The sequence below is a fragment of the Liolophura sinensis genome, unplaced genomic scaffold (assembly GCF_032854445.1).
Source record: "Liolophura sinensis isolate JHLJ2023 unplaced genomic scaffold, CUHK_Ljap_v2 scaffold_44, whole genome shotgun sequence".
Classification (NCBI taxonomy): Eukaryota; Metazoa; Mollusca; class Polyplacophora; order Chitonida; family Chitonidae; genus Liolophura; species Liolophura sinensis.
Window position 1 is genome coordinate 26,378 of NW_027017983.1, and position 14,800 is coordinate 41,177.

Here is a 14,800-nt window from a genome sequence, read left to right on the forward strand (position 1 = left end):
TGAATGAATGAATATGGCCACATCGACAATATTTCAGCCATATCGTGGCGCGAACAAGGTGAAAACACAAGACGGTTAAGGTTTTCGACATAATAGTGACAACATCAAAAATCAAACAAAAAGTTCAGACACGTTTAAAATCAGATCAGAAAAACCAAAACAGTTAAAACTCGACAACCAGCATATTTAAAAAATAGTATATCTAAAAATATAACTTTTTATCTATAAATATTTAAGACAATTAAAATTTATATTGTACGATATAGGCCAATGGCCCTCAAATAATTTATGACAACATCGCCAGTCATGCTGTCAAATAAATCATGTATACAGTTGACTGTGTAGAACCTTTGCCTAACATGGGCAAAGTCTACACAGTCAACTAGGACGTGTTTGATGCTATATCAGCCATCACATCCAACACACTCGGGAGCACTGCTCCCATCCAGGATAAAATTGTGTTAGATGAGAATGTCCAATACGACACTTTGCTAAAACTACTTGGTCTCTTTAAGACTTTGATTTCACGTCAGCATAATGGATTTTAACTTTTGATGTGGATTTATTAAGGGCAACATTTGCCTCCCTGTCCAAGACTTTGTTTCCATGGATACCAATAACGGATTAAAAACAGTCGTAGGCAGGGTTTTGTTGGATGAGCTTTAAGCTTTGTGGCATATTGAAGGCTCAGTTGTATACGCCTGTGATGTAAAGAAGGCTCGTTAGGCTCCACGTATAAACTTTCAACTGGAGAGCTTCTAGACTGGGCCTCATACCACGGTGCTGGACGGGATCCAACATTTTAAGATATGATTTCCTAGCGGAACCATAAATGATGGATCCATGGTCCAATTTAGACCTCACCAGAGAACGATATGAATTAAGTAAAATAGATCGGTTAGCACCCCAATCGGTGCTTGACACGACCTTAGTTTTACCGAGAGCCTTTGTACATTGAGCTTTAAGCATTTTAAAATGAGGTATAAAAGATAATTTCTTATCAAATATAACTCCTAAAAATTTATTTTCTCCACCAATCTTAACTGGTTTACCATAAAACTTAAGCTCGGGGTCTAGATAAAGTTTCCGTTTATTACAAAAATGCATACCGACAGAAAAACGTAGAAAATCTAAAACCATTGGCAACTGCCCATTTCTCGATCTTACTGATACAAAACTGTAGTTGCCGCTCGATGTTATTCATATTTTAGCACTGTAGCATATCAGGAAGTCATCTACATATAAAGAACCCTCAGTGCCAGATGTCAATGTTTTCGCCAAACTATTAATTTTATGCTAAACAGTGTTGGTGAAAGGATACTGCCCTGGGGCACACTCATCTTCTGCTCATGAGCGTCAAAAAGAGCGGACCCCACCCTTACCTTAAACTGACGATCAGATAAAAATTGAGATATAAATAAAGGTAAGCGACCCTTTAATCCCGTACCAAAAAGGTCTTTAAAAATTTCCATATTTCCATGTAGTGTCGTAGGCCTTCTCACGGTCGAACAATATCGCCATGACATGTTCATTATTAACAAAACCATCACAAATGAAAATGAATGAATAAATCATTATGGCTTAATGCCACATCGGCAATATTTCAGCCATATCGTGGCGAGAACAAAGTGACACGACCAGGCGGTTAAGGTTTTCGATATGATTTTATGATATAGGCCTATGGCCTTCAAATAATTTATGACAACATCGCCAGCGATGCTGTTTAATAAATCATATATAGAGTTGACTGTGTAAAATTTTACCGAACATGGGGGAGGCCGAAACAGTCAACCAGGATATGTTTGATGCTATATTGGGCATCACATCCAACACACTCGGGAGCACTGCCCCCCATCTAAGATGAAATTGTGTGTTGTATGAGAATGGCCAATACGACACCTCGCTAAAACTACTTGGTCTCTGCGAGACATTCCACAAGTATAAGAATTGTAGCCAATGACAGGATAAATAGTGTGCACTTTATTATTCACCCATTCACCCATGCCAAGGGCGACGAATATATTCAAAAATCTTTGGAGAAAGTCAGAATACGGGACTTTAAAATGAGATACAGGTTTATTTAAGGCAGCCTTCGCTTCCGGTCCACGGCTTTGTTTCCATGAATACCAATATGACTTTACCTCTTTTAACCAGTTTTCTGTTCAAGGCTGTAATCTCAAGAATTAATGGATTTTTAAATTTATTATTCTCAATTGCCAATCCGGATAACTAGTAGAAGACTCGTTAGCCTCCACGTATAAACTCTCTACTAATGAGGTTCTAAAAGCACCAAGGCTGAGCCTCAAACCATGGGGATGAACAGGATCCAACATTTCAATATACGACTTCCTAGCCGAACCGTATATGATGGATCCATAGTCCAATTTAGGCCTCACCAAAGAACGATATAAATTAAGTAAAACTGATCGGTCAGCACCCCAATCGTTCCTGGACACCACCGTAATTATATCGGGAGCCTTTGTACGTTTGGCTTTAAGCATTTCAATGTGAGGTATAAAAATAGCTTACTATCAAATATTACACCTAAAAATTTTATTTCTCCAACAATTTTAACTTGTTCACCACAAAAATTAAGCTCAGGGTCAAGATGAAGTTTCCGTTTATTGCAAAAATACATACCGACGGTTTTAGACGTTGAAAATCTAAAACCGTTTTCAGTTGCCCATTTCTCGATCTTATTGAGACAAAGCTGCAACTGAATTAGTCATATTCTTAGCTGGGTGGCATATCAGGCATCCATCTACTATCCATAAAAGTTTCAAATCGAACAAGGTGATCTAAAAGTATATCAACCTTGACGAAAACCACACTTAATATTAAATAAAACCTTGTTGGTTTCGAGAAACCAAACAAGTCTATCGTTGATTATCCGTTCCGTAGTCTTACAAACACAGCTGGTAAGAGCTATGGGACGGTAATTATTTGGATCAGTATGATCCTTACCCGGTTAGGGGACCGGGATAATAGACGCCTCGCTCCATGATAGTGGAAAATTAACAGTTATCCAAATATCATTAAGCATGTCCAAAAGAGTCTCCAGTGGCTCAGATGGTAAATGGTTCAGAAACTTTTAATATACGTTATCAAGACTACAAGCAGTATCGTGGGTCTTTTTTAATTTTCTAAATTCTTCGAAGAAGAGGGCAATTTGATTTTATGCTTCCGGTTTTTATTATGTTGGTATTCCTCAGTATAATTCTCAGAAGAAGAATTCTTGAAAATTGTCTCAGCTAATTTATTGCCTATATCAGATGGAGAGGTTAATATGCTATCTCCATCTTTCAAATGCTGGACTTTTGCTTTTTTTTTGCTCTGAGCTTCTGAACCATATTTCAGACCTTACGCGTTATTGAGGCTATGCCGGAAACAAAGTAACGCCAACAAGATCGTCTCTTGGTAATCGGCGAGCTTTAGTTTTAAAACCACGAACCTGGTGTAAATGATTACCAGTAGGACAGTGATCAAATCACAGTCATTGTTGTACCAGGGTTTACCTTTGGATTTTGGATTTGCCGAGGTCTTCGGGAAAGTTTTGTCAGCCGCTTGTAAAACTAACTATAAATTTTATATAGGATCATCTGCTGCATTGAGGGCCTCTGAGGTGATATCAGCCTCACAAAACATTTCAAATGCTATCCAATCTGCTTCATCAAATTATCACCTAGCTACACGTTCTATAGAATTAGATGTGATATGGTATAACATTATAGGAAAATGGTCATTACCACAAAGATCGTCATGCACCTTCCAAGAAAAAGTCTTCTACTATCTTGCCCTTATTACTTATGTTATTACTGCCCCCAAAGGGGTGATGGTCATTAAAATCTCCCAGTATTATAAACGGTTTAGGTAATTGTTCTTTTAGATTATGTAACTGAAAAGCTGACAAAGAAGTGTTCGGAGGTATATACACCGAAAATAATGTGACTGTTTCAGATAATGTAACACGAACGGCCACAGCCTAAAGCTCTGTATGGAGAGCAACAGGGCTGTGGATAATATTGTTATTTATGAATAACGAGGAGCTGCAGCTCGCTCTACTACATCACAATAGGTGTTATAAAGTGAATAATTTTTATCTTTGTCAGAAGTCTTTAGGTGAGTTTCCTGAAGACACAGGGCAATAAGATTTAATGATTGAACGAGCTGTGTTATTTCATTAAAGTTTACCTTAAGGTCTCCACAATTCCACTGTATAATTTTGTCATATATCGCCATTATGGAGGGAGACGTATCGGAGATTTTTCTTTATGTTTGGACCGAGGACGACCGTTCCTTAGAGATCGGCTGGAAGATCTCCCTGGTGCGGCTAATATGTCCATCACATCCACATCTAGTTGTGAAAGATCTACGTCCTCCAAAGATCTAAACTGATTATAAGTTTGAATGGGATCCCTAGTGGCCTTAGACGGGCTATCTGAAAGTCCACTATGTTTACGATCTTGTTGATTAAACCCTTTTTGAGCTACCTTAGATTTTTTTTGTCAGCAGAAGCAGATGTAACTGTTATGGTTCTTTCGTTCAGTATCGGGTAGAATTGTCGGCTTAGAACAAAAGACGAAGTCATAGCTTTGTTTCCAGGTTCATCTAATTCTGGCACAGTTATTGTTTTAGGTTTGTCATCACCAATGGGTCAAGTTATAGATGTTTTGCGTGCCAACAGATGTGAACACTTTCAGGACTACACTGGCGATGGAGTTTTTGGGGAGTGCCCGGGACAGAGATCAGGTGACGTGCTTCTAGATAAGTAATGTTATTTTGCACCTTTAATATAATAATCCGTTTGTCTTTAATAAAGAAAGAATAGTCCTTAGGCCATATGGGCTTCGCCGCAATTGAAACATTTTATTGTCTTAGTGCTGTGGAAGCCCTCATGGCCTTCTCCTGCACATCTGAAGCACACCAACTGATTTTTACATTGGCACTTGCAATGCCCAAAGTTTTGACATGTAAAGCATCTTGTTGGATTAGGTATGTACAGGTCCACTGGAACACTGTACGGGCCATTGTAGATCCACTGAGGAACAGATGGGTTGTTGAACTTCAGCAAACAAGTATGAAGTTTTATAATATTATCACCTTTTTGTTGTAAATCGCTTGACTTTTACAACCCCTTGCGATTTTAATTCAGAACATATCTGTCCCTGTGTGAAGTCGACGAAGTGCAGATCACTCCCTGACTAGAATTTAATGTTGTGTGAGGATACACAACAACAGAAAAATCAGCTAGATGATTTAAGAACATTAAATTGAGTGCCTGCTTTTTACGAAACACTTCAATCAAAACATCGCCCGATCGAAGCTTTTTAACTTGCTTAACCTGTCCTGCCGATCCTTCTATACATTTTTAAGCAAGAAAGGGTCTAATTTAGATGGAGGTCTTGTGTTGTGTTTTGTAGATAGGACAATAAAAGCAGGCCAATTAATCGACCCACCATCCGTGTCTAACAAAACTTCACTTTTTGGGATTTTTTTCTTTTTTTTGAGACATTAGGGTAAGGTTTAAGACACGCTAGATATATAAAAATGTACCCCACGTGTCCTCCACCCCCACGGAATGCCAACATGGGCGATGCCTGAACCCGGGGATACCCAGCAGGAAAACACATCAAGGACTCCACATGAGGTATACTCCAATAGATGGCCTTAACTTGCACACTCTGTTCCTCACCATGAGCACCTCTGTCTCCTACCCAATGAAGAAGGTGGCACATCAAATACACACCACTCGATCGACCCACGAGCCACCGCCTCAAACGGAGTCACGCGAACGAAATTTCAGAAATAACATTCTTTCTAAGGAATAGTGTCATGGAGAAATTTTGGAACCACGCAGAGGCAAGACGTGACCAAGCCGGTTGATCGGACCCATCCAACATCCCGTCTCTCTCCATGTAGGGCCAAAGTGACGTGTTGGGCGTGAGGATCTCGCAAGACCAACACGCCCTCAGCCACCAGGGTCCCGTCCTCGCAGACTACGGGTCGCAATCCACGGCAAACAGGTCGCTTCCCGGTTGCCTTTCACACAAAGGAGAAGATGTGAGCCTATTATATTCACCGGGCTTACCCAGGAGAGCTTACACAAGCTTGCCTAAAGGGCCGAGGTCCTGTTTTATCTGCCCGGAAACCTTACGGGGATGTTTTAAAAGTAATGCCCGGAATAAAGTTCCGCCATCAAGATCGTCTCTTGGACTTAAGTAATCGACGAGCTTTAGCTCTAAAATTACAAACCTAGTTTAAATTATCGTTAGGACAATGATTAAATCTGCCTTCACACCTTTTCCGGTCCTTTACGGCTTTACGACAGTTATTGTCGCACCAGGGCTTACTTTTGGATTTGTCCAAGGTTTAGGTATAGTTCAATCCGCAGCTCGTAATACAAGCTCATCAAATTTTAATATACGATAGTCTGCTGCACTGAGAGTCTCTGGAGTGATATCAGCCTCGGAGAACATCTGGAATGCGATCCAGTCTGCTTGATCGAACTTCCATCTAGCTTTCACTGTATAATTTTATCTAAGGAGGACATTATAGAGGGAGGCGTATTTGAGATTTATTTTTTTTGTTTGGACCGATGGCAGTCTTTCCAGGGAGATGTGCTGTTAGGTCTCCTTTGTGCGAGTGATGTATCCATCACATTCGGATCTGATGTTGAAGGACCAACGTCCTCCAACGATGCAAGCGTAAAAGAAGTCTGAATAGGGTCCCTAGTGGCCTTAGACGGACGGTAAGAAGGAACACCGGGTTTACGGCTATGCTGATTAGATCCTTTTGTGCAAGTTTAGGTGTATTGTTTTCAGCAGGAGAAGAGGTATTGTTATAGTTCTCTTGTTCAATATTAGTTTGCGTAGAGCAAGACGAAGACGTAGTGTTGTTGACAGGTTTAATTTAATCAGGTTTGACAGCTAATTTTGGCACAGATATTGTGTTGGGCTTATTGTGTTGTCACCGATAGACCAAATTAAAATGTGTTTGAAAACCAACATATGTTGACACACCGTTGACCACTTTGGCAAATGAACGTTTTAGGGGAGTGTTTGGGGTAAAGGTCAGACGACGTGCTTCTAAGTGATAAGTAATATTATTTTGCACTTTTAATGTAATATTCGGCTTCTTTTTTATAAAGAGAGAACAGTCTTTAGAAAAGGACCAATTTCCGCAATTTGAACATTTTAATGTCTTAGTACAGTCGAAGTCTTCATGTCCCTCTTCTGCACATCAAAACCAAACCAACCGATTTCTACACTGGCCCTTGCCGTGCCCAAATTTTTCACATTTAAAGCATCTAGTTGGGTCTGGTATGTACAGATCCACTCGAACACTGTAGATCGACTGAGGAACAGATGTGTTGTTGAACGTCAGCAAATAAGTATGAAGTATTATAATATTATGACATTTTTTGTTGTAAATCGCTTGACAACCCGTTGCGATTTTAATTCAGAACACATCTGTTCCTCGGTGAAGTCGGCGAAGTCCTGATCTCTATCTCGGATCGCTCCCTGACTAGAATTTGATGTTGTGTAAGGAGACACAACACACAAAATCAGCTATTTTATTTATGGACATTAAATTGAGCGCCTGCTGTTTACGAAAGACTTCGGTTAGAACATCGCCCGATTTGAACTTTTAAATATTTTGTCCTGCTGAACTTGCAATACATTTGTTTAATACAGACGGATCTAATTTAAACGCAAGTTTTCCTTCGTTCTTTGTTGAGAGGCCAATTGCTCGACCCACCTTCCGTGTCTAACAACACTTCATTTCTACGTTTTGAAACATTTGTGGAAAGGTTTAGGGAAGACATGCCAGAAAAATTCACAACATGTGTTGTCTGATAGATGTGCTAGGAAATCCTGCAGAAGAAGATGATGCATCCTTCACGTTTGCACCCGGGGTTGAATGATCAGCGTTCTCCAACGAACCAAACTTATAAAAAGTTTGAATAACGTTCCTAGTGGCCGTTGACGGACTGACTAATGGGCCACCAGGTGGATCCATTTCATGATTTTTACCATATTTATTATGTCAACCGTTGCGTTCTGTTAAGAATCAGCGGATTTACTGGATTTCCATTGATTTGCACGTGTGGTCGGATAAAAAACTACAGTAGAATCGGTTAAAGTAGCCGGTTAGCAGATTTAAATCGGTTTGTGATGATGAACTGGGCGTGTCACGCAAGGGTTTCATGACCAGTTTGTTTCGGTATAAACAACTCAGCCCTTACACTACAAGATCCCACCCGATAACCATAGGTGACGGAAGGGATGGTTTATTAAATGTTAGCAGGTATGTATTCGTTTTAATATGATTTCCATCTCTTTGAATTACCCCCCCCCCCCCTTGGGGTTCCGAGGTGATAAAAATACGACCTTGGCCCCCTAGGCAAGCTTGTCGTAAAAGACGACTAACCTAGAGCTGTCCCGTGATGGCGCGGTGAATATTATAGGCTCAAATCTTCTCGGTTGTGTGAGAGACAGCCGGGAAGCGACCAGTTTGCCGTGGGTTGTGACCCGTAATCTCCGAGGACGGGATCCTGGTGATTGAGGGCGTGTTGTTCTTGCGAGGTCCCTCACACCTAACACGTCACTTTGGCCCTTGCTTGGAGAGAGACGGGAGGTCGGATGGGCCCGGTCCGATCAATCGGCTTGGTCATGTCTTGCCTCTGCGTGGACCGAAAGTTTCTCCATAACATTCAAAACAGAATAAATGATATTTTTTAACGTTCGTTTGCGGGCTCATGGGTCAGTCAAGTAGTTCGTTTCTGATTGGCTACCTTCTACAGCTCGTGGTAGGGAATTGGGTATGCGTATCAATGGCATCTATTTTAGTAAACTTCATGTGGAGTCCTTGGTGTCTTTCCTGCTGGATATCCCCAGGTTCAGACATCGCCCTTGTTCGCACTCCGTGGCGGGTGAGGAACACATCGGCTGAACTTTTATTATGTATATGCCATGTCTTCTTCAAACCTTTCTTCTAATGTCTCTATTGTAACTACCAGGTCTTCCTCTCAGCCGATTTCAAGTGCTGACAAGAAAGGAAATTAGAGGTTTTATGGGACTCGGTTGATAACGGACAGGACAGTTGGCTGGCTTTCATGGTTTTCTCAACAGAGTGACAAAAGCGGGCCTTCAAAATTCATGCATTTGTTTTAAAAAGCCTTTGCAGTGCGCGGTAGTCACATTGAAAAGGTAAAACAGTCATGATCTGGAGACATTCTCGTTGAATGTTTCCGGAAACAACAATGAAAACATTTATTAGCTTTCAAAAAAATAAAATATAAGTGTCAAGTCCGACATTCCTATACCATTCGTAGTCCGTAAAGGGCGTTCCAAGTCGATAATCGCAAGATCCATTTCCACAACAACGTTTAACACTAACTCCCGAAGACAAAGGCATGTAAGAAATTATACATAAAAAAGAAATAAAGCCGGCAACACGCAAGAGAGAAGCGGTTGTTTCGTCGCTTTGGGTGCTCCGGGAGTTGAATAATTGAACAGACTTCTAATAGTTCGAACAAGTCAACTGTTTTACTGAAGATAACATCGGAACCCTACAGCAGGGTCCTGCAACGTCGGACCAGGGGAGTATGTAAAACTATACTTATTGGAAACGGACTTACGTTAGGCCAATTACGTGACATCCCCCTTTTCAACATGAAATAAGTAAAAGAACATCTGTGAAAGAAATTACAGTTCTTTGAAACACGACGACTTAAACCAATGTTCTGGATGTTCAACAGTCTCTGAATTGAAGATGTGGAAGAACCTCTGAAAAGAAACATTTAACAACATGATATAGTGAGTGAAAATTGAAATTAACTCTTCACGGGACTGTCCAGGGCATACACAACCGGTAGCAAAGTCACTGATACGATAAAGTCAAAAATACAACTTCTCACTGAGATATATAGTCCTGAAAACGTGCTGGCCTTCGAACCACTCGTCCATACGAAGTACGCGTAACCCCGGTGCTTGGAGTTTCTGTGTTTACTTCCTGACGCGGTGGACTTGTTGTCCTGGTATCCACGGGGCGATCTTCCTTTTCTGGTACTTGGGCTGGAGTATATACCTCGGGCATTCTTACCTCTGGGCAGTCTTCCTTTTTCGTTCTTAGACCACGGCGGTTTCTTCTGAACCGTCTACCATCTTCAGTGTGAATGGTGTAGGAGCGTATGTCTACTTGTTTGTCAACAACTGCTTTCTGCCACTGTTTGTCTCTGTTGTGGGGCTTAAGTCTTACCACATCTCCAGGTTGCAGATCAGCGAGATCACGAGCGGAACGATTGTAGTATCGAGCTTGTTTCAGCTTTCTACTTGCCAGTTTATCGGTGACTCTGTCAACAGTTTTCGGCTTGAGAAGTTCGTTGGTTGCTGGTAGAAGAGTCCTTGTTCTTCGTCCAAACAATCTCTGTACTGATGAGCTACCAATTCCTTCTGCTGGTATGTTTCTCCATTCTAGCAAAGCAAGGAAGGGATCTGTTTTGGCATGTAGAGATTTGGCCATGAGCTGCTTCACGGTTTTAACTGCGCTTTCCACTTTGCCATTTGATTGCGGATAACGTGGGGAAGAAGTAATATGTTCAAACTCATACTTGTCGGTAAACTTCTTAAACTCGGTCGAATTATAGGGAGGGCCATTGTCTGACATGAGCTCGACAGGAATTCCATGACGGGCAAACTGTGATTTCATCGTTTTTATCACTGTAGTAGCCGTTTTGTCATGTAATCGATCAATCTCGAAGTAGTCAGAGTAATAGTCTGCCAGTATCATATAATCCTTGCCATCAAACTCAAATAGGTCACAACCCACTTTTTCCCATGGCCGACTGGGAATCTCATGGCTGATGAGAGTCTCTTGCGGCTGGTTGTTCTGTAAGGCGTTGCACGTGTCACACTTACTTAACAAATCGGTAATGTCCTTTATCATGTTCGGCCAGTATACTAGCTCTCTGGCTCGTTGAATGCATGACTGAAGACCAATGTGCGATGAGTGGAGTCGGTGCAAGATTTCTGGTCTGGCACTAACAGGAACGATAACTCTCTCACCTTTAAACACTATTCCATTCTGAACGGAGAGTTCATCTCTGAATGGGAAGTACTGCTGTACTGTAAAGGGAGCATCTTCCTTTCTGTCTGGCCATCCATCCTGTATCACTCTCTTCAGTGTTGACATGGTTGGATCCGATGACGTGGCTGTTTGGATCAACTCTATCCGCTGGTCAGAGATAGCAAGATACTCAACCATATTGATGGATTCTGTCTCGATAGCTGTTGGACACCTGTCGTCAATTAGCATGACATCTCCATGTTCATTTGTAGCTGTCTTGGAATATGGTAAGTATGCGCGACTGAGTGCGTCGGCAAGATACATCTCTGTTCCTTTCTTGTAGGTCACTTCATAATCAAACTTCTGCAGCCTCAATAGCATGCGTTGTAGTCTCTTCGGGGCGCTGTGTAGGCTTTTGCGGACGATTGATTCCAGTGGTTTATGGTCGGATTCAATCCTGACTTCCTTCCATAGACGTATTGTTCGAACCGTTCAATTCCAAAGACAATGGCGAGCATTTCTCGCTCAATCTGTGCATAATTCTTCTCTGCAGAAGACAAGGAACGCGATGCATAGGCCACCGGCTGGCCATTTTGCATGAGACATGCTCCCAGTCCATCTTGGGAAGCATCGCATTGAAGTACTGTTTCAGCTTTGTCGTCAAAATATCTCAAAACAGGAGGACTTGACAAGATATCCTTCACTTCCTGAAGACATTTTCCATGGACTTCTTCATCCCAGAGAAAGTGATTCTCATTTTTGAGAAGTTCTCTTAAAGGGGCAGTTGTCGATGATAGTTTTGGTGCAAATTTCTGGAGGAAGTTGACCATGCCTAACAGACGTTGTGCACTTTTCTTATCCGTCGGGGCTGGCATATCCTTGATTGCCGTCACTTTAGAAGGATCAGCTTTCAATCCAGAAGAAGACAAGATGTGTCTAAGGTATGGAACCTCCCGGCACTTGAGTTGAAACTTACTCTAATTCAGTTTAATGTTCTTCTCACGACATCTGTCAATGAAGGCAATCACCTTTCTGTCGTGATCCTCGTCAGCTTCTTGGTCAGTGTCTCCAACACCAAAAACTTGCTACTTTCACACCATCTAGACCTTCCAGTGCTTCGTTGAGTTTACGCTGGAATTCTTCCGGTGCGGTAGAAATACCAAATGGCATACGGAGCCAGCGGTACCGTCCCCAAGGAGTTTCAAAAGTGGTCAGGTGGCTGCTCTCTTCATCGAGCTCAACGTGCCAGAATCCATTCTTCGCGTCAGCGTGGCTAAAGCATTTAGCATTGGCAAGATCAGGAAGGAGATCATCGATCGTGGGGGTTGGGTAATGGTTTCGTTTCAGAGCAGAGTTCAGAGGTTTTGGATCGATACACAGACGAAGTCGTCCATCGGGTTTAGAAACCACAACCATTGCTGAAATCCAGTCAGTAGGCACGGTGACTGGCTTAATTATACCTTTCTTGGTCAGAGCCTCTAACTCTTCTTTCAGTTTAGGCTGAAGAGCAACAGGAACTTTGCGACATGGCAACTTAACAGGTTGCACTTTGTCGTCGACTTCAAGATGTAGCAGTCCTTCCAGTTTTCCTTCTCCTTGAAAAACATCTCTATAGGAAGACTTGATTTCATTCATGGTAACACCAGGCTGTTTCCTTGACTTCACATCATCACTGTGCTGATGCGACAGCAGCATAATATTCTCAGTCTCTACTGTTATAAGATTCATCTGTTGAACCGCTCTGGCTCCCAACAGAGGTCTGTAGTCACCCTTCACGATGACAAATTCAACTCTGTATTTCCTCCCATTCTTAGGATTTTTTATTGAAATGCGGCGTTTCCCGACAGGTATAGTTTCTGTTCCATTGAACATAACAAGGGTTCTTGTGGATTTTTCCACTTTCTTCAGTTGTCTGTCATTGTAGATTTCAGCGTGGAGATTCTCAGGGAGAATATTGACCGTAGCTCCACAGTCCAACTGGAAAACAATAGTTTTGCGATTTAGAATCATACGGGCAAAGATACGTTTTGGAAATCCTTTGCCATTGGTGTCAGTCTGTTTTCCTTTTGAACTTACGGATAGCACATATTCCTCTTCCCCATCTGATGATTCCTCATCAGTGTCCACTTGATGAACTTTATGCTGTCTCTGTTTGCCTTTATTTGGACATTTGGACGAAAAGTGATTGGGTTTATCACAGTGGGAGCAAACTTTACCCCAGGCAGGGCATTTTTCCTTAACAAAAGGATGACGTTTGCCACAGAATTTACATTCCAGCTCTGAATGGTTCTTCTGTTTCCCTTTATGTTGCTTCTGCGTTTTCTGTCTGTGTTGGGTTTTGTTCTTATGTTTGTCTCTTACCTGGTGAACTTCGTCAACAGAAGCCATAGATTTCATTTGCTGAGAAGCCGATTCATGTGCTCTGCACACATCAATGCAAGATTTTAAAGTCAGTCTCGCATCCTGCAACAACCCCTTTCGAGTATTGTTGTCACGAATTCCAACCACAATTCTGTCTCTTATTAAGCTATCTTCCAGCTGTCCATAATTGCACGTCTTTGCAAGTGTACGAAGCACTGCAACATACGAGTCAACAGTCTCTGATGTCTCCTGGTCTCGGCGATTAAAGCAGTATCTCTCGTAAGTTTCATTGGTCTCTCCGACACAAAATGTTTCAAACTTCTGCAGTACAATGTCTATATCCTGTTTATCCTCTTCCTGTGTGAAGGTTAAACCATCAAGAATATCCAATGCATCCACGCCTATACAAGTCAGTAGGGTAGCAGTCCTGTATTTACTTTCCGAATCACAAAGTCTAGTTGCGATTTCATAATTGTCCCACATCCGTCTGGATTTTTTCCAATTCGTCGCCAAGTTTCCTTTCAGACCCAGTGGTTGGCAGTGGAATGTTTGTAGGGACATGTACAACATTAGGAGCGTGTATATTGTTAGCTTGTTCTTCCGCCATTTTCCAGGAATTACAATAACACAAGTCAGTGTGTCACATACTGGGCTTCCGTAGAAAATGCAGCACATCTATATAGAGCACAAGTGTCATGGAGCTTCACCAGAGTAAACTCGATTGTCCTACACGCGACATCGTAGAAATCCAGCTTACAGTGCAAAGGCCAAATGTCCGTAACGGGCTTCCATACTTTTTTTGCTCCAGCGTTGGGGAGAACAGTCAATCACACTAAAAATCAAGCTAATGTTCACAGAGTCCACTGTTATTTCCGTTTGCAATGTTCAGAATCGATTATTTTCACAGTGTCCATTCTCAAAATTCACAAGTTTTGAAAGTCACTCACTGTCTGTAAACAACACTCCCGCGCGAGTTGAGCCACTTGTACGATCAGCGCACAGAGAAAATACGCCAATGTCCGTTGGTACAGAGTTTCAAATTTACCACACGACTGGACGGGAATCTTATCCCAGTTCTGACAACATGTTTCCTCGCTTTGGGTGCTCCGGGAGTTGAATAATTGAACAGAATTCTGATAGTTCGAACAAGTCAACTGTTTTACTGAAGATAACATCGCAACCCTACAGCAGGGTCCTGCAACGTCGGACCAGGGGAGTATGTAAAACTACACTTATTGGAAACGGACTTACGTTAGGCCAATTACGTGACAGCGGTCATCAGTTTTCAATGATGCCGGGCAGACAATGAATATTCCAAGCATGGATTCCATGTCAAAGTTCAAGTTCGTATTCCGTGAATGAGTTCCAGGTC

At 41.8% G+C, this 14,800-nt stretch overlaps 1 protein-coding gene across 1 annotated transcript; it reads right to left on the bottom strand.

Moving 5' to 3' along the window:
- Window positions 1-12,126: 12,126 nt before the first annotated feature.
- Window positions 12,127-13,998, bottom strand: LOC135481408 (uncharacterized protein K02A2.6-like). Its single transcript, XM_064761235.1, has one exon. It carries the CDS (start codon window positions 13,996-13,998, stop codon window positions 12,127-12,129), a length of 1,872 nt encoding a protein of 623 aa, XP_064617305.1.
- Between the last annotated feature and the right edge of the window lie 802 nt (window positions 13,999-14,800).